This window comes from Nerophis ophidion, linkage group LG03, assembly GCF_033978795.1.
Source record: "Nerophis ophidion isolate RoL-2023_Sa linkage group LG03, RoL_Noph_v1.0, whole genome shotgun sequence".
In the NCBI taxonomy this organism is placed as follows: Eukaryota; Metazoa; Chordata; class Actinopteri; order Syngnathiformes; family Syngnathidae; genus Nerophis; species Nerophis ophidion.
This window is the reverse complement of record NC_084613.1, coordinates 72,826,043-72,846,477: the sequence shown is the minus strand read 5'-3', so window position 1 is coordinate 72,846,477 and position 20,435 is coordinate 72,826,043. Positions and strand designations below refer to the sequence as shown.

The 20,435-nt window shown below is 40.5% G+C and overlaps 1 protein-coding gene across 1 annotated transcript in view; it reads right to left on the bottom strand.

Moving 5' to 3' along the window:
* Positions 1 to 230: 230 nt before the first annotated feature.
* Positions 231 to 20,435, bottom strand: part of LOC133550037 (protein TUNAR-like) — a 40,390-nt gene continuing 20,185 nt past the window's right edge. Inside the window, exon 2 of the mRNA XM_061896034.1 lies at positions 231 to 3,081. Coding sequence (XP_061752018.1) covers positions 2,896 to 3,081 — 186 coding nt within the window. The 3' untranslated portion in view covers positions 231 to 2,895. The remainder of the gene's footprint in view (positions 3,082 to 20,435) is intronic.

Genomic DNA, 20,435 nt, shown 5'->3' with positions numbered 1-20,435 from the left:
AGGTAAAACAAAGGCGTGCCAAAGCACGGAGAGCTAAATGCTAAAGTTTAGCAAGAGTCGAGTTCACAGTCCACAAAAGTGCGCGGAAGCTAAGCTAGGACTTAGCAAGGTTAATACAAAAAGCAAGAACCAACGCAACTGTTGCATAGAGCAAACAAAACATCCAGAACGAACTAAGGTAGCAGGCGGGCTTAAATACTCAAACAATAATCACAAACAGGTGTGTGCAGGAGGAGAAAATTAAGTCGCCATGGTGACAAATGAAAACAAAGGGATCGGCGGAGTCCAGAAATAAGCAAAACACAAAAAGGGACTTAAACATAAACTCAAGATGTGATCCGGAATGGGATCACATCAGTAGCATCTGTAAAGTAATTCAATGACTTTTACATGAATATAAAAAACATATACCTTATTGACTCAAGTAAAAGACAGGATTTGTTTTTTTGCGAGAACTAACTGACTTTTTTTTATTTTGCAAATCAAATGAGTGTTCTCCAAGAAAGTCACCGCTTTTCTACCTAACACTCACACATGCAAGCAAATTTGATTTTTTACTGTAAACAACCCTGAAACATTTTTCCAAAAACAAGTCTTGAATAGGAGTGTTTGTTTTTCGAACACAGGTCAATTTTAGAATTGTGTTACTAAATGTTGCTAAACATAGATGATAAACTACCACCAAGTCGTTTTAGTGATGATTAAAAAAAAAAAAAAAGTTAAAGTACCAATGATTGTCACACACACTAGGTATGGTGAGATTATCCTCTGCATTTGATCCATCGCCCTCAACCCACTGGGAGGTGAGGGGAGCAGTGAGCAACAGCGGTGGCCGTGCCCGGAAATCATTTTGGTGATTTAACCCCCAATTCCAGCCCTTGATGCTTAGTGCCAAGCAGAGAGCTAATGAGTCCCATTTTTTTAGTATTTGGTATGACTCGGCCGGGTTTTGAACTCATGACCTACCGATCTCAGGACACTCTATCCAGTAGGCCACTGAGTAGGTTTATTTTTGTATGGTGTGTGGTCATTAAATATGTATTCTGATATATGTTCTTCACAGAAAATGAGCTACGGCCAGTGAGTCTCAGTTTGAAAAATTAATTAATTGTATGATTTTTCTTATAAAGGCCTACTGAAACCCACTACTACCGACCACGCAGTCTGATAGTTTATATATCAATGATGAAATTTTAACATTGCAACAGATGCCAATACGGCCCGTTTAGTTTACTAAATTAAATTTCCCACGGAGTTTCTGGTTGAAAACGTCGCGGAATGATGACGCGTATGTTTGTGACGTTATTGGTTGGAGGGGACATACTAGCTCAGCACCACTTACGGCTAAAAGTCGTCTCTTTTCATCACATAATTACACAGTAATTTGGACGTTTGTGTTGCTGAATCTTTTGCAATTTGTTCAATTAATAATGCAGACTATAAAGACCAATGCTGTTGGCAGCTGCCTTTAGCACCGAGACACAGCCGATGTTTCTTTGTTTGTTGTGAAGCTTTAACACAGAGCGGTCAAACCAACATGTTTGTCTACGTCATCCAGCATGTTTTTGGATGGGAAAATTGTGATATATATCTTACCGGAGACAGTGGATTATTCGTCCTCCTGCAGTAGCTGTCATAAAAGACAGCTGTGAGCTTAGCTCCTCGGCTTCTCTCTGAGACACTGGCGTGTTCACCGCAGCCATATGACTATCAGGTATGTCTTTACAATCTCACTAAAATGCTAGTAACACAATAAGCAGATAAGGGATCTTCCAGAATTATCCTAGTAAATGTGTCTAATTTCATCTGAAACGCTCACACTGCCGCCGCCCGGAGCCGTCGCTTTTTATTTTATTTTATTTTTTTCTAGTCCTTCACTATCAATATCCTCATCCACAAATCTTTCATCCTCGCTCAAATTAATGGGGAAATTGTCCGAATTGCTCTTACTGCTGGTGGCTCACATTATAAACAATGTGAGAATGTGAGGAGCCCTCACACCGGTGACGTCCCGTGCACATACTTCCCGTGAAGGCAAAGCTTTTTATTAGCGACCAAAAGTTGCGAACTTTATCGTCGATGTTCTCTACTAAATCATTTCAGCAAAAATATGGCAATATCGCAAAATGATCGAGTATGACTCATAGAATGGACCTGCTATCCCCGTTTAAATAAGAAAATCTAATTTCAGTAGGCCTTTAATAAAAAATTGTCTAAATCAACAGCGCCTCTGCTGGTGCCAGCCATGTACTGCACTCAAAACTGATTGCAGTACAGGGCTGGGACCAGCAGAGGCGCTGTTGATTTACTCACAAATAAAATGTTAGTAATGTGAAATGTAGTCAAAAAATGTTTCTTATATAAACGAGTTCAAATTCTCCCTTGTTCTTGAAATATGAAATGAAATATATTTAGTGATATATCCATAAAATTCCATGAAATCTCTTTTTAACAAAGTTTTACACAAATTTACACACTTTTTTTTTCTCCTCAAGAATATAGCACAAAAACGACCACATTTTAAAAGTCAACTGTATGATCATATCTGATCTTTTACACACGTCTGGTCAAAAAGACACAGGTTTTATTGAGAAAATATTTTTAGAAAAAGCCCCAAAACCCGCATGTTGAATTAAAAGCACACGTTACAGCTTTATTTGACTTAATAATATTCATTAAAAAAGAAGTATTTGCCATCTTTTGATGTCCATGAGTGGAGAAAAGCTGCTCCTTAAAGCCTGATCGGCCCGCAGTCTTCATGCATTATGTACAAGTCCCAACTAACTGGATGTTTGTATGGCTTGGCTTCTGTCCGCCAACGCGCTCCTCTGCCTGTCTCCTCATTGGTCCACATGGCCGCAGCTTGGCGGTCCAGCGCTGCAAAAGCAGAGCGCTCTACAACGTGGTGTAGATGTAGACAAAGATGATGACTAGCAGGTTGAGAATGGTCCCAATGATGCCCAACATGGCCAAGATGGTCTCCTCTTTGCTTTCCCTGTCTTGGATTCCCTTCTCCTCATCACTGTAGACAGTGTTGACCATTTTCCCTGGAAGCATCCGGAGTTTGTGTCTCAGACCAGTCTGGAATGAAAGCCACAACAAATTCCTTTGTTAGCTAAAGTGATTATTTTTCTGAGTGCGGGGGTCGGCAACCCGACATGTTGAAAGAGCCATGTTGGCCCCAAAATACAAAAAAAACTAATCTGTCTGGAGTCGCAAAAAGTTAAAAGCCTAGTGTTCTAACGAAGGCAACACATTAATGAAGTGTTTATTTTAGTTGTATTAGCCTACTATCAAAATTACTTTAAAAGTCGTATAAGTCTTACAATGAAGGCAACACGTGATGAAAGTGTCTTTATTAGTTTATTTGCCTACCATCAAAATTACTTTAAAAGTATTATATAAGTGTTATAATGAAGACAACACATTGTGTAAGTGTTTGTATTATATTAGCCAACTATCAAAATGACTTTAAAAGTCTTATATAAATGTTATAATGAAGGCAACACATGATGTAAGTGTCCATATTAGTTGTATTAGCCTACTATCAAAATGACTTTAAAAGTATTGAAGTGTTAGAATGAAGGCACACATTAAGTGTCTATATTAACTATATTAGCCTACTTTCAAAATGACTTTAAAAGTCTTATATAAGTATTATAATGAAGACAACACATGATGTAAGTGTCTTTATTAGCTGTATTAGCCTACTATCAAAATGACTTTAAAAGTTGTATATAAGTGTTGTACTGAAGACAACACATTAAGTGCCTATATTAGCTATATTAGCCTACTATCAACATTACCTTAAACGTATCGTATGAGTGTTATAATGAAGACAACACATGATGTAAGTGTTTGTATTATATTAGCTTACTATTAAAATGACTCTAAAAGTCTTATATAAGTGTTATAATGAAGGCAAAACATGATGTAAGTATCCATATTAGTTGTCTTAGCCTACTCTAAAAATTACTTTAAAAGTCTTATAAGTGTTAGAACGAAGGCACACATTAAGTGTCTATATTAACTATATTAGCTTACTATCAACATTACTTTAAAAGTCTTATATAAGTGATCTAATGAAGACAACACCTTAAGTAAGTGTCTGTATTATTTTTATTAGCTTACCATTAAAATGACTTTAAAAGTCTTATATAAGTGATCTAATGAAGACAACACCTTGAGTGTCTGTTTTAGCTGTATTAGCTTACTATCAAAATTACTTTAAAAGTCTTATATAAGTGTTATAATGAAGACAACACATTAACTAAGTGTCTATATATTAGCTGTTTTAGCCTACTATCAAAATTACTTTAAAAGTCTTATATAAGTGATCTAATGAAGACAACACCTTAAGTAAGTGTCTGTATTAGTTCTATTAGCCTACTATCACAATGACTTTAAAAGTCTTATATAAATGTTATAATGAGGCAACACATGATGTAAGTGTACATATTAGTTGTATTAGCCTACTATCAAAATGACTTTAAAAGTCTTATATAAGTGTTAGAATGAAGACAACACATGATGTAAGTGTCTATACTAGTAATATTAGCCTACTATCAAAACTACTTTAAATGCCTTATGTAAGTGTTATAATGAAGGCAACACATTAAGTAAGTGTCTCAGAGGGTGAGATAATTCCTAGAAATGACTGGCGTAAAACGGCCAAAGTTATAGATGTGTGTGCCCAAGTTAAAGGAAACGGCAGGCTGTCTTCTATTGGATTAATTACAATCTTTTTCCAGCCGGGTAATGTTTGCTGTGGTCTGGAACAACATGACACATAAATGCAGCCAATACTACATACATATATTGTGTCATGAGACATGTAAATATGAATTAAATACAGAGGCAAAATAAGTAAAGGAAATTAAATCAACTCAAATCTTGCTACAAACGAGCCATAATGATGCACTATGTACACACAGCTAGCCTAAATTGCATGTTAGCATGGATTATTAGCACTCCACACAAGTCAATAACATCAACAAAGATCCCCTTTGTGCATTTGCGCACAGCATAAAACATTTGGTGGACAAAATGAGACAAAGAGAGAATGGCAAAAAAACCAAAAAACGTCTTTCTGTGGCAGCGTCGGAGAAAGTTGTACATGTGAACAAACAACGGTGGGTTCAAGGACCGCCAAAATTAGTAGGACAAATACTCTCATGAGTGACGCATAAAGAGTAACGTATTAAACAATGGGCTTTCTAACAAATAGGAAGGTTTGTGTCATTTTCTGTTCTCCTACAAATATCCCCCCCCATCTTTTTTTCCATCTTTGAAAAAACTCCAGGGACTAAAGATGTACCAACCTCTGCCTTGTTTTTAATGAATACCTAGGCCTGCTACTAATTGGCCTTAGTGTGTGAATGTGAGTGTGAATGTTGTCTGTCTGTGTTGGCCCTGTGATGAGGTGGCAACTTGTCCAGGGTGTACACCGCCTTCCGCCCGAATGCAGCTGGGATAGGCTCCAGCACCCCCCGCAACCCCGAAACGGACAGGTGGCAGAAAACAGATGGATGGATGGTAAGGAGTCAGATTTAGGTCTCTTTATGGTTATTCTGTTCAGTTTTACAGTTCCAATCAGCGAGATTATAGATGTCACACACGTCACATTACACCGGCTGTAGAAGGGCATGACAAAAAGTATTCCTGCAAACTTTTTATTGCAGCGACATACTGAAAAACAAAAAGTCATCGGCAAGTCGACCATTTTGTGAGAGGTTGCATATTCTAGGTGTCAACTCGCTTTGGTTTTTTGCCCTTATATGTGCAAATTCAGTGATCTTTATTTTTTTACCCCAAGAAATGCTTGAAATTGATTGGAATCATGCAGAAAACAGTTCTAACATTGATTTTCGGACAAGTATTGCTGTTATTGTTTAGTTGTAATCTGCGTTCAAAAGACTCCGGCTTATTAGTGATTCCTAGAGCTCAAAAAAAGTCTGCGGGCTATAGAGCGTTTTCCGTTCGGGCTCCAGTACTCAGGAATGCCCTCCCGGTAACAGTTCGAGATGCTACCTCAATAGAAGCATTTCAGTCTCACCTTAAAACTCATCTGTATACTCTAGCCTTTAATTAGACCTCCTTTTTAGACCAGTTGATCTGCCGCTTCTTTTCTTTCTCCTATGTCCCCCCCTCCTTTGTGGAGGGGGTCCGGTCCGATGACCATGGATGAAGTACTGGCTGTCCAGAGTCGAGACCCAGGATGGACCGCTCGTCGGGACCCAGGATGGACCGCTCACCTGTATCGGTTGGGGACATCTCTACGCTGCTGATCCGCTTGAGATGGTTTCCTGTGGACGGGACTCTCGCTGCTGTCTTGGAGCCACTATGGATTGAACTTTCACAGTATCATGTTAGACCCGCTCGACATCCATTGCTTTCGGTCCCCTAGAGGGGGGGGGGGGGGGGTTGCCCACATCTGAGGTCCTCTCCAAGGTTTCTCATAGTCAGCATTGTCACTGGCGTCCCACTGGATGTGAATTCTCCCTGCCCACTGGGTGTGAGTTTTCCTTGCCCTTTTGTGGGTTCTTCCGAGGATGTTGTAGTCGTAATGATTTGTGCAGTCCTTTGAGACATTTGTGATTTGGGGCTATATAAATAAACATTGATTGATTGATTGATTGATTGTTTATTTTATTGTTTTATTTCATGACAGATGGCATGGATAGGTTTGATTTTTGGTGTGATAAGTTTAAATCTTGGGTCTCAAAGTTTTCTTGTAAAAAATATAACGTGCGCATTTTGATGATTTCACCTTCTTTGAATGACTTTCCCGCCCTAGTAACATACTTGTCGACTCTAGCGATTCTACCGGGAAACGCCCGATTATCAGTGCCCCTCCCGTCCATTCCCCAGGGAAATCATTCTCCCGGTTTTCACCAGGACAACAATAGTAAGGATGTGTAGTGATGGCAATGTCTTTAGCGTTCTTTTCGACTTGCCGTCTCGTCCGCTTTCCCGCCATACAAACAGTGTGCAGACCCAGTTACATATTGTATGAGGCTTCTGCACACTCACTGAAGCGACTGCAAGACATACTTATTCAACAGCCATACAGGTCACACTGAGGGTGGCCGTATAAACAACTTTATCACTGTTACAAATATGCGCCACACTGTGAACCCACACCAAACAAGTTTGACAAACACAATTTGGGAGAACATCCAAAACACAAAAGAACAAATACCCAGGATCAAATACAGCCCTAACTCTTCCGGGTTACAATAAGGGGTGGTGTTTGGGGTGGGGGAGTACATCGTAGCCCGGAAGAGTCAGGGCTGCATGGGATTCTGGGTATTTGTTCTGTTGTGTTTATGTTGTGTTACAATGCAGATGTTCTCCCAAAATGTGTTTTTCATTCTTGTTTGGTGTGAAGCATATTTGTAACACTGTTAAAGTTGTTTATATAGCCACCCTCAGTGTGACTTGTAAGGCTGTTGATCAACTATGACTTGCAGTCGCTCATTGTATCTATCCATACTGACTACAATATGTGGCTGGCCTAGGACTTGTCTGTACAGGATGAAGAGGACGCTAATGACGGTGCCCTCCTAATATTTTTGTTAAGGTGAAATTTAAGAGAACATTATCCCTGGAGTGGCTCTAACATGGGGAGAATCCTGGAAAAATCGAGGGTCTAAAAGTATGACACTGTAAAGCGCCAGTCATGTAAAACTTGCGGGCCGCACTAACATTAAATATTCATATTAAGGTGCGGGCCGCAATTGGCCCGCGGGCTGTGTGTTTGAGACCCTTGGTTTAAATGCAGCTGAGATAGGCTTCGGCACACCCCGCGACCCCAAAAGGGACAAGCGGTGGTAAATGGATGGATGGATGGATCGTTTGTTTTGCGGTTTCCCTTTTTAAGGCAATTAATATAATATACGTACATCCATTCAACCAAAGAGATCCTAACAAAAATAACACTTTTTAAACCATCTATCCAAAGAGTGGCTTGTGGGCCTTGGCAGGTACCATTACGAAAACATTTAAAATTAAAAACTAATAAATGTAATAAACAGGATTGATGTAAAGGGAAAAAGTTCAAAGCTGTTTTTTTTGCAGGATATTTTTTTATTTCATGTTTAGCAGGCAGGGGTTCGATTTTTGGTGTGATCAGTGTGGTGTGCAGTTTACTTTTTTTTAAAGTTAATTCATTTTGTATACAAAACCCAAAACCAGTGAAGTTGGCACGTTGTGTAATTCATAAATAAAAACAGAATACAATGATTTGCAAATCCTTTTCAACTTATATGCAATTGAATAGACTACAAAGACAAGATATTTAATGTCCGAACTGGGAAACTTGTTTTTTTTTTTTTTGCAAATAATCATCAACTTAGAATTTAATGGCAGCAACACATTACAAAAAAGTTGGCACAGGGGCCTTTTTACCACTGTGTTACATGGCCTTTCCTTTTAACAACACTCAGTAAACGTTTGGGAACTGAGGAGACCAATTTTTGAAGCTTTTCAGGTGAAACACTTTCCCATTCTTGCTTGATGTACAGCTTAAGTTGTTCAAGAGTCCGGGGTCTCCGTTGTGGTATTTTAGGCTTCATATTGTGTCACACATTTTCAATGGGAGACAGGTCTGGACTACAGGCAGGCCAGTCTAGTACCCGCACTCGTTTACTGTGAAGCCACACTGTTGTAACACATGGCTTGGCATTGTTTTGCTGAAATAAGCAGGGGCATCCATAATAACGTTGTTTGGATGGCAACATATGTTGCTCCAAAACCTGTATATACCTTTCCTTACCCAAGTTACCCTTGCCTTGGGCACCAATACACCCCCATACCATCACAGATGCTGGTTATTAAACTTTGCGCCTATAAAAATTCGGATGGTTCGTTTCCTCTGTGTTCCGGAGGAGTTTCCAAAAACAACTTAAAAAGTGGACTCGTCAGACCATAAAACAATTTTCCACTTTGCATCAGTCCATCTTAGATGAGATCGAGCCCAGCGATGCCAGCAGCTTTTCTGGGTGTTGTTGATAAATAACTTTGACCTTGCACTTACAGATGTAGTGACAAACTGTAGTTACTGACAGTGGTTTTTGAAGTGTTCTTGAGGCCATGTGATGAAATCCGTTACACACTGATGTCGCTTTTTGATGCAGTACCGCCTGAGGGATCCAAGGTCCTTAATATCTTCGTTTACATGGAGTAATTTCTCCAGAGTGTCTGATCCTTTGAATGATATTAAGGACCGTAGATGGTGATATCCCTGAATTCTTTGTAATAGCTCGTTGAGAAATGTTGTTCTTAAACTGTTCAACAATTTGCTCATGCATTTGTTCAGAAAGTGGTGACCCTCGCCCCATCCTTGTTTGTGAACGACTGAGCATTTCATTAAAGCTGCTTTTATACCCAATCATGGCACCCACCTGTTCCCAATTGTCCTGTCCAAATAAGTGTTTGATGAGCATTCCTCAACGTTCTGAGTCTTTTTTGCCGTTTGTGCCAACTTTTTTGAAACATATTGCAGGCATCAAATTCCAAATGAGCTAATATTTGGAAAAAAATAACAGTTTTCCAGTTCGAACGATAAGTATCTTGTCTTTGCAGTCTTTTCAATTGAATGTAGGTTGAAAAGGATTTGCAATTCATTGTATTTTGTTTTTATTTACGGTTTACAGCAGGGGTGGGGAACCTATGGCTCTAGAGCCAGATGTGGCTCTTTTGATGACTTCATCTGGCTCTCAGATAAATCTTAGCTGACATTGCTTAACACAGGGCTGTCCAAAGTGCGGCACGCCTGTCATTTTTTAACGGCCCCACGGCACATTTTAAGAATACAATTTAAAAAAATTAAAAACATAAAAAGAGGTATAAAAGAGCAAAAAGGTGAAATGTAACAAGAAATTGTTGCAATGCTTACTCTTATAACACAAAGCTGCCATGCAGGCAGTTTCTTTCGTTAAGAAAGAATAATGAATCAAAATCAATGTCATTTTGAATTATTGACCTATTCAAGGCTTCGATTACGTCACATTAAATATTCCACATTGAGATATTTTTGGGGGAAAATGTTGCATATTTTGTGTTTTACCATATAAAAAACTGAGCTGTTTTTTTTTTTTTAAAGAAGGGCCTAAAACAAAAAAACAAAACATAAACAACAATAAAACTTAAAATTGACGGATATATCTGAAGTTGATCTCGAGATTATTGTGCTAAAAGTAAACAGTAAAAAAAAATTATAATTTATTTTTCAACACTTTAATAAGTAGGACACTTTTGGATCCCCAATTATTTTTGTGTGATTTGTTTTTAAGTGTCATTGCTCAAAAAATAATAATGAATCAACATCCAAAATTAAGGCTCCATTTATTATATAATCTCAAATATCCCACCTAAAAAAGTTATTGGGTGAAAATATTGCATATTTTGTGTTTTTTCCATTTTTTTTTCTAATGTTGATCTAGAGATTTAAAACTTGCATAATAATAAAAATTATATTACTGAATATTGACACATTTTTAATATTTTTTTTGACCAAAACCCTTTGGGGTCCCCGGGATCATAACTGAGTGGAGGCCTAAATGTATATTTTCTATACATATATTGTATTGGTTTTTAAAATCAAAATTATGAAAATGGCCCCCGCTTGCTCTGATTTTTCAGTGTGTGGCCCTCAGTGGAAAAAGTTTGGACACCCCTGGCTTATCACGATAATTATGAATAGTTCCGCTAGTAAGCACAGAACTAAAAATAACGTTCAAAATACGAAACATTCTCATGCATTTTATCCATCCATCCGTTTTCTACCAGACTTGTTCAAGAAGTCGCATTAATGGTAAGAAGTATTTGATTTATTATTGCTTAACTTCAGAATAAGAATGTTATTAAAACGAATGAGGGATTTATTATACTCTAAACATGTTGGTCTTACTTAAATATAAACACATTTCGTTGTATTCAGTGTTAAAAAATATTATATGGCTCTCACGGAAATACATTTTTAAATATTTGGCTTTCATGGCTCTCTCAGCCAAAAAGGTTTCCGACCCCTGGTTTACACAATGTCTTTAACAAAAATGTATTTGACCAAGCAGATTTATACATACATTAAAAAAAAATGGTCAGTTCAAAGTGCGGCTTTTTAAAATAATTTTAAACAGCCCATGGCACATTCTACAAATACTATTACTAAAATAACTGGAATTAAAAGAGCAAAGAGGTGTAATGTAAGGAAAAAAATAAATGTTGATGCTGGTATCTAGGCTGGATTTTTTTTTTTGCTTGTTCTTTTAGAATCTTCGGAACTGTAGCCGAAAAACTCATAACCATTGCGGAGACAGATGTTTTTCATTGGACCAACACTGTTGCGATCTGTGACTCAGATCTTCACATGTTTATTTTTCCATCTTTGTTTCATTCTCTTCTGACCCACTTACTTCCTGTTTAGTCCGTTACCATGGTTACACATTGATTTCACCTGCTCCTCGTTTTCTACACACCTGGTTCTCCTTGATTTCTCCCTATATAAGCTTTCCTCTTTTCTTTGTTCAGTCTCGGATCCTAATTTGCCCACGCGCAACAGTGACGACTCTCGACCTGCATCTTTGTATGTATATTCTCGCTAGCTTTTACGCTAAGCCATTTGTTGATTCCAGCTCACATGCTGAGGAACTGTTTTTCTGTTTTTGGTTTGCTTTCTCTTTACAGCAGTGTTTTTGTTCCTAGCCTTTTATTATTTAATAAATCCATTTATAACTTACCTTGTTGTGTTCATCGCTTCGACGCATCCCCGGAAGAACCAATCCGGCATTACAATGCCACACAAGCGTCACAGTAGGATCCGAGCATCAAAATGTTTTTCCGCGTCGAAACCACGGGAGGAACCCTTCGACTTGGGTTTGTGGTTGGAGCTCGTGGCTTGGGAGCAGGAAAGACTTGACTGTGGGCCTGAAGTCCCCTCCGAAGCCGTTCGCGCTGCCCCGAAGAGGCGGGGGGTCCAGTGGAGAGGCCCCCCGCACGGCAGTAATGTTCCAGCACCACTTATTCCTCCCCATGGACACAGCAAGTTTCACCCCGTCCAGGATTCACCCGTCATTACCGGTAATCCTGCTTGTTTTTTTTCAAATCATTCCTTAAGCTGCCATGACACTTTTTCTGACACAAGCGATGACGTCAATTGGGGAACGCCCACCGGTGACGCAACACCGGCCTCTGTTGATGACATTTTTTCAGAAGATTTTTATATTGTGGACAGTAATTCTCATTCCCAACCTTTTTTGAATATCAATAACATTCATGACAAGATACAGAATTATCAGGATATTTTTTCTTATTATTCTAGTCAACCTCAGTCACCTAGTTTTTCTCCTACACCTCCTTTAAAACCTCATTCTCCGGCCAAGTCCAAGGTGTTTCCTCCCTTTTCTAAAGGAAATTCTGGACAAATTAAAGGGGAGGAGTCGGCCCGCCTCCAAGCCTCCCACCACCCTCCCTTAAGGTCAGTCCCTGACCATAGGGAACGGGTCTGGGATCCCCGTCTGGAGGAAGGGGCTATGACCTATAGCTGTGCTACGGAGGTAGCACAGATACTACCCTCTAAACCACAGCCACCATGTAGACCTCCTCCACCTGTTTTTCCCCCGGCCAAATCTCAACGGCCTTGTAGACCTCCTCCACCTGTTTTTCCCCTGGCCAAGTCTCAACGGCCTTGTAGACCTCCTCCACCTGTTTTTCCCCCGGCCAAGTCTCAACGGCCTTGTAGACCTCCTCTACCTGATTTTCCCCCGGCCAAATCTCAACGGCCTTGTAGACCTCCTCCACCTGTTTTTCCCCCGGCCAAGTCTCAACGGCCTTGTAGACCTCCTCCACCGGTGTTCGGACTCGCGAGGTCATTACCTCCAGCACGTCCTCCACCACCGGTGTTCTGCACTGCTCCCAGTCTGGTTCTCACACCAGCACATGACTCTCGCCTGGTTTTCAAGCCAGAATTAGACTCTCGCCTGGTTTTCACACCAGAAAATGTTGCTAGCCTGGTTCTCAAGCCAGCACTAGACTCCCACCTGGTTCTCACACCAGCCTCCGACCCAGAACTGGTTCTCATACCAGTTACAGACTTTAGCCTGGAGCCCACTCCAGTACCAGCTCCACGCCGCCAAGCGCCGGTACCAGCTCCACGCCGCCAAGCGCCGGTACCAGCTCCGCGCCGCCAAGCACCGCCGACGACGGGGCTGGAGCCCACACCAGCGTCGACGACGGGGCTGGAGCCCACACCAGCGTCGACGACGGGGCTGGAACCTTCACCTGTGTCGACAGGGCTGGAGCCCACTCCAGTGCCAGCTCCTCGACAAGCGCCGGTACCAGCTCCACGCCGCCAAGCACTGCCGACGAAGAAGCTGGAGCCCACACCGGCGCCGACGATGAGGCTGGAGCTCACACCAGTCACGACTCCTGCGGCTCCCAGGCCGCCTCCGACGACTCCTGCGGCTCCCAGGCCGCCTCCGACGACTCCTGCGGCTCCCAGGCCGCCTCCGACGACTCCTGCGGCTCCCAGGCCGCCTCCGACGACTCCTGCGGCTCCCAGGCCGCCTCCGACGACTCCTGCGGCTCCCAGGCCGCCTCCGACGACTCCTGCGGCTGCAGCACCCGCATCATCCTCGCCAGCTGCACTCGGGCCTTCTTTGGCTGCAGTCCCCGCACCCTCGTCTGCTGCTTCCAAGCCTGCTGGGATTTCGGTGCTGAGGCGTCGTCCACCACGTCGACCACGGGCGTGGCCTCTGCGAGGTCATCCTCCTCGCCAGACACTCCCTCCTCCATGTCGGCCACGGATGTGGCCGTGCCCGGGTCGTCCGCCTCGCCGGGCACCTCATCCTGCGAGGCGGCCACTAATGTGGCCTTTTCGAGGTCGCCCGCCAAAACTTGTTCGGCAGCAGCGTTCCACCCGCCGCCGCCACATGATGTGTCCTCGGTGGATTCGGGGACATGCGATCTGGCGACCCTCCACCGTGGCCTCCCTCCGCCCTCCCTTCGTTTGTGGACTTTCTGGTTTTGGGGAGGGGGTTCAAGTTTTTGTTTTTGTTCTCTTTGAGACATCTGGAATCTGTCTTTTTGGGGGGGGGAATACTGTTGCGATCTGTGACTCAGATCTTCACATGTTTATTTTTCCATCTTTGTTTCATTCTCTTCTGACCCACTTACTTCCTGTTTAGTCCGTTACCATGGTTACACATTGATTTCACCTGCTCCTCGTTTTCTACACACCTGGTTCTCCTTGATTTCTCCCTATATAAGCTTTCCTCTTTTCTTTGTTCAGTCTCGGATCCTAATTTGCCCACGCGCAACAGTGACGACTCTCGACCTGCATCTTTGTATGTATATTCTCGCTAGCTTTTACGCTAAGCCATTTGTTGATTCCAGCTCACATGCTGAGGAACTGTTTTTCTGTTTTTGGTTTGCTTTCTCTTTACAGCAGTGTTTTTGTTCCTAGCCTTTTATTATTTAATAAATCCATTTATAACTTACCTTGTTGTGTTCATCGCTTCGACGCATCCCCGGAAGAACCAATCCGGCATTACAATGCCACACAAGCGTCACAAACACTGGACTTAACACACACATTCTCACACACACACTCAAGACCACAGAGCCCGATCTGTGAATCGTAAATAAATAATTTCACTGTCACTGTCATCCTGCCTTCGCGCATGTTACACGGCGTTTCATATCAGCCCTTGTGCAGCCATGTTTTATTCACGAGCGAGAGAAATATTTTCCATCAAAAATAAATTACGTTTTTCCTCAATAGAATATCAGCCATCTGCTGGCTGGTAAGTGCTGTGAAAAGAGCACACAAAGAATGAGGAAATATTCAATAACTTTTTTTTTTTTGTGTGTGTGCAACATCAAGTCGATATTTGTAAGATTTTCCCTATCCTTTCGTTGTTTGTATTCTAAAGTCGTCTTTTAGTGATGATTGTCCAAAATACGGCGTTGGGCTGGAAATGAGCAGTTTTTCAAGGTCATGCAGCCCGCTGAGTGGTATAAAAAAAACGAGTTGTAGTCATCTTTTTCTGTTTTTCTGTTTGTTTTTTTAGTATCCCAAAGGCGCAAGCAGCTTGTTGGAGTCGGCATCCAAACCTCTCAGGAGAAGAGAGCTCTTTTTGCAGGTCAGTGGGTTGCATACGCCGACTCGTCTACAGCAGAGCTTGTGAGCTTATAGTTGACTAAAAATAGACCACTGACATGAATTTAAAATATTTCTGCAAGCGTGATAAACTACAGACCATGCAAATCCAGGTACAGAATTTAGAAAACAAAATGATTATAAATATGTTATTTTGTATTACAGTGGTGCCTCAAATTATAAGCTTAATTGGTTCGGTGACAAAGCTCTTTAATCAAAACTGGTATCTTTCAATATTTACATAACAAAAAGGGTAATCCAAAAAAAAAAGGATAGATACTGATAGTCAGATTCAGATTATTTATTGTCAATTCTTAAAGGGGAACATTATAACAATTTCAAAAGGGTTAAAAACAATAAAAATCAGTTTCCAGTGGCTTGTTGTATTTTTTGAAGTTTTTTTCCAAATTTTACCAGTCCCGGAATATCCCTAAATAAAGCTTTAAAGTGCCTTATTTTCGCTATCTTCGAAACCACTATCCATTTCCCTGTGACGTCATACAGGGCTGCCAATACAAACAACATGGCGGTTACCACAGCAAGATATAGCGACATTAGCTCGGATTCAGACTCGGATTTAAGCATGTATTGAAACAGATGGTCGGAGTATGGAGGCAGATAGCAAAAACGAAATTGAAGAAGAAATTGAAGATATTGAGCGAATAGCTATTGACGCTATTCGGCCATAGCATAGGTGTACCTAATAAAGTGTCCCATAGCATGGCTGCCTTATTAGCATCGCCGGTAAAATGTGCGGACCAAACGATCAGGACTTTCGCATCTTGTGACACTGGAGCAACTTAAATCCGTCGATTGGTGTTTGTTTCGCATTAAATGTGGGTATCTAGTTTCAAATGTACATACAGCTAGCATAAATAGCATGTTAGCATCGATTAGCATAGCAAGTTAGCATCGATTAGCTGGCAGTCATGCCGTGACCAAATATGTCTGATTAGCACATAAGTCAACAACATCAACAAAACTCACCTTTGTGATTTCGTTGACTTAATCGTTGCAAAAGCATCTGCAGGTTATCCATACATCTCTGTGCCATGTCTGTCTTGGCATCGCCGGTAAAATGTGCAGACACTCTGGTACATTCAATGGGGGTTTGGCGGCAGATTTCTTGCCAGTGGTGCAACTTGAATCCCTCCCTGTTAGTGTTGTTACACCCTCCGACAACACACCGACGAGGCATGATGTCTCCAAGGTTCCAAAAAATAGTCGAAAAAACGGAAAATAACAGAGCTGAGACCCGGTGTTTGTAATGTGAAAATGAATATGGCGGGTGTGTTACCTCGGTGACGTCATCGCTAAAAGACCTATAAACAGAAAGGCGTTTAATTTGCCAAAATTCACCCATTTAGAGTTCGGAAATCGGTTAAAAAAATACATGGTCTTTTTTCTGCAACATCAAGGTATATATTGACGCTTGCATAGGTTTGTTGATAATGTTCCCCTTTAACATGCACAAAACACATAAGAACTAAAAATTACATTTTCGGCAAAGTCCCACTAAGAGCAGACATACGTTACAGGGAGACAAGACGGGACCGCCAACGGATCAGCCATTTTTACGGCGCTCCTTAAAAAGGTGAGAAAAGGGTAACATGGGGTGAGAGGAAGGGGAGTAAAAAAATATCAGTCTAACGCTAGACCCTCAGGAGGGGTCCAGACTAAGTCCAAGGAAAAAAACCTTACATAGCATGGCACACATTTAGACATTGCACGTATATCGCACCAATTGCAACAGAGGGAGGTTTTGGGTTTGAGGAGACTCGCTGCCGCTGTACAGTGCTGCTCAGCCATCCACAGCCCCAGAGGAATTAAGCGGTGGTGAAGGCGTTGATTTCAAGGGTTGGGGTCATGTGCGTGCATATATACCCAAATAACTTTGGGAGAGATGATGAATGTTTTTGTCTGAGGCCGATAAAGTTCAGCTACAGGTGTTGTTGACAAAAAGGAAGGTCAAAAGTGTCTATCTTTGAGGAGGCCTCGGGAGATTTTCTTCAGAGCAGCCCGTTCCCATGCACAAGCTATGGAGATGATATCAGTTGAAAAAACTGCATTTAATTTAGATAGTAATGAGTCATATATTGTTGTATGGCAGTGGTTTTCAACCTTTTTTCAGTGATGTACCCCCTGTGAACATTTTTTTATTCAAGTACCCCCTAATCAGAGCAAAGCATTTTTGGTTGAAAAAAAGAGATAAAGAAGTAAAATACAGCACTATGTCATCAGTTTCTGAGTCATTTAATTGTATAAAAGTGCAAAATATTGCTCATTTTAGTGGTCTTTCTTGGAAAAAAAGATATAAAAATAACTAAAAATTTGTTGAAAAATAAACAAGTGATTCAATTATAAATAAAGATTTCTGCACATAGAAGTAATCATCAACTTAAAGTGCCCTCTTTGGGGATTGTAATAGAGATCCATCTGGATTCATGAACTTAATTCTAAACATTTCTTCACAAAAAAACAAATCTTTGACATCAATATTTATGGAACCTATCCACAAAAATCTAGCTGTCAACACTGAATATGGCATTGTTGCATTTCTTTTCACAGTTTATGAACTTACATTCATATTTTGTCAAATTATTATTCAATAAATATATTTATAAAGGATTTTTGAATTGTTGCTATTTTTAGAATATTTTTAAAAAATCTCACGTACCCCTTGGCATACCTTCAAGTACCCCCAGGGGTACGCGTACCCCTATTTGAGAACCACTGGTATATGGGATTAATTATTTAAATAATTTATAACCATTAAATTAACCTGTGGAGGGAGGCGTGGCCAGCGCGCTTGCAGGAGCAAATGTCACCGACTCTGTCTATGGTGCTGAGGACGAGCACCGCCGGATAGGAGCGGGGCACGTGCTGACGGCGAAACACAGCTGGCAGGTGATTAAATTTCACAGGTGGTACGTGTTAATCTAAACATCTGTTGTCTTTAACAGTAAGCGGCCGAGAGCAGGAGGGGGATAGAATACGGAGGTGGCTGAAAAGTCACGTCCTGCTGGAGAAAAATTTATGAGAAATTCTATGGACATTTAAAGCATTGCTAAAACACTGCAAGCTTGGCTCCTGTGCCGTGTATAATAGTGGAACGGATAGGAAGCGACTTCCCCAGAACCAAAAATATGACTTATTTTATGTTTGTGGAAAATATTGGACACAATGTGTTGCGATGCAATTTTTAAATGTTTTTATTGTAATGATAATGTCACTGAGGGATTTCTAGTCACTGCTATGTTGGAATTGTTATTAATGTCGATACTGTCGTTGATAAGCCATTTTTGTTTGACTGCTTTTGGATTGTTTTGTGTCATGATTGTGTGTCCTCTCAATTGCTCTGTTGATTGCTATTCTGAATGTTGCTGGGCCGGGTTTTGGTTTTGGAATTTGAATTGCGTTATTATGGTATTGTCGTGTATTGTTTTGTTGGACTGATTAATACAAAACAAAAACAAAAAAACAAACAAATTGAAATCTCTATTGAAATTAATTAATATCAGTTCATCCCAGGGGTAGGGAACCTATGGCTCTCGAGCCAAATGTGGCTCTTTTGATGACTGCATCTGGTTCTCACATAAATCTTAGTTGACATTGGTAATCACAGTGTTAAAAATAACGTTTACAATATAAAACATTCTCATGCATTTCCATCCATCCAACCGTTTTTCTACTGCATCTGTTCAAAAAGTCGTATAAATGGTAAGAAGTATTTTATTTAGTATTGGTTAACTTCATAATAACAATGTTATTAAAAAGAATAAGAGACTTATTATACTCTAAAAATGTTGGTCTTACTTAAAAATGCATGCATTTAATTGTATTCAGTGTTAAAAAAATATTATATGGCTCTCACAGAAATACATTTGAAAATATTTGGCTTTTATGGCTCTTTAGGCCAAAAAGGTTCCCAACCCCCCCAAAAACAGCCCCATTTTAACATGCCTTCCAATATGGAAAACACGTTTCGAAAATATCTCATAAAAAAAACAATATGATAGAATCTACTTCAAGCAATGACAGTAGTTTTCTAAGGTAATACAAAAATAATGTACATGATTGTTCTTGGAGAGTTCACCTGTATCGGTACCGCAGTCAAACACACCATCTGGAGCTCATCCATGTTTTAATTGACCGCCATCTATATATTATTTTAACATGACGTTAGCTATGGCTTGTATTGGACTCAATCTGCCTCAGTATGGTGAGGACTGTTAGTGATTTGCTTAATTAGGCTCCGCCAGGCCCATTGTAAAAGGACTCCCAAAGGAGTCCTTTTACAAAGGGCCAAAAGGACCCTATTGAATCTGTAAGGTTTTATTCTTTCTTTCTTTATAATTATTATTCCGCACCGTCGCGCTGTAATTTGACCCCCTCAACATGCTTCAAAACTCACCAAATTTTACACACACATTGGTATGGTGCGGCAGCCCAACTTATCAAGCAACCAAACCCCAAAAAACAAAATTGCACGCTAGCGCCCCCTAGGAAAAAAAAAACAGACTGCTTGTAACATCCGTTAGCAATGTCGTAGAGACATGAAACAAAAGCCATTATGTAGGGCTGACTTAGACCTAGATTTCATAATTTTACTTTCTAGGGCAAAAATCAACCCAAAAAAATCAAAGCAACATTTTTGCAAAAAATGCTATTTTTGCCTCTTTGAGCTGTAATTTGACCCCCTTAAAATGCTTCAAAACTCACCAAACTTGGCACACACATCAGGACTGGCGAAAATTGCGATCTAATGAAAAAAACAAAGCCCAAAACTGAAAATTGCGCTCTAGCACAATTTTTTAATAAAACACAGCAAAAACTGCTCCTAAGAAGAAAACACTGACAAAATTGCTTGTAACTTCCAATAGGAATGCCGGAAAGACATGAAACAAAAACCTCTATGTAGGTCTCACATAGACCTACATTTTAATATTTGACATCATTCAGCAAAAATCAACAGGAAGTTAAAAATTACCCCTTCAAAATAAAAGTTTTGTAAAAACCTGTCACCTTTTTTCAAACATTATCTCCTCTGAGCGCGTTTGTCGTGTCGGCTTCAACCTCGCACAGGAGAGAGATTGAACCCTTCTGATTAAAAGATATTCACAGAGTTTTGATTACTGCGCCTTCAAACAACCCCTGCGCAAAGTTACCTAAAAAATTACATTTTTGCCTCTTTGAGCTGTAATTTGACCCCCTTAAAATGCTTCAAAGTGCAAGTTAAAGCTCTACTATGCAAAGCGAAAGCCATTTATCAACA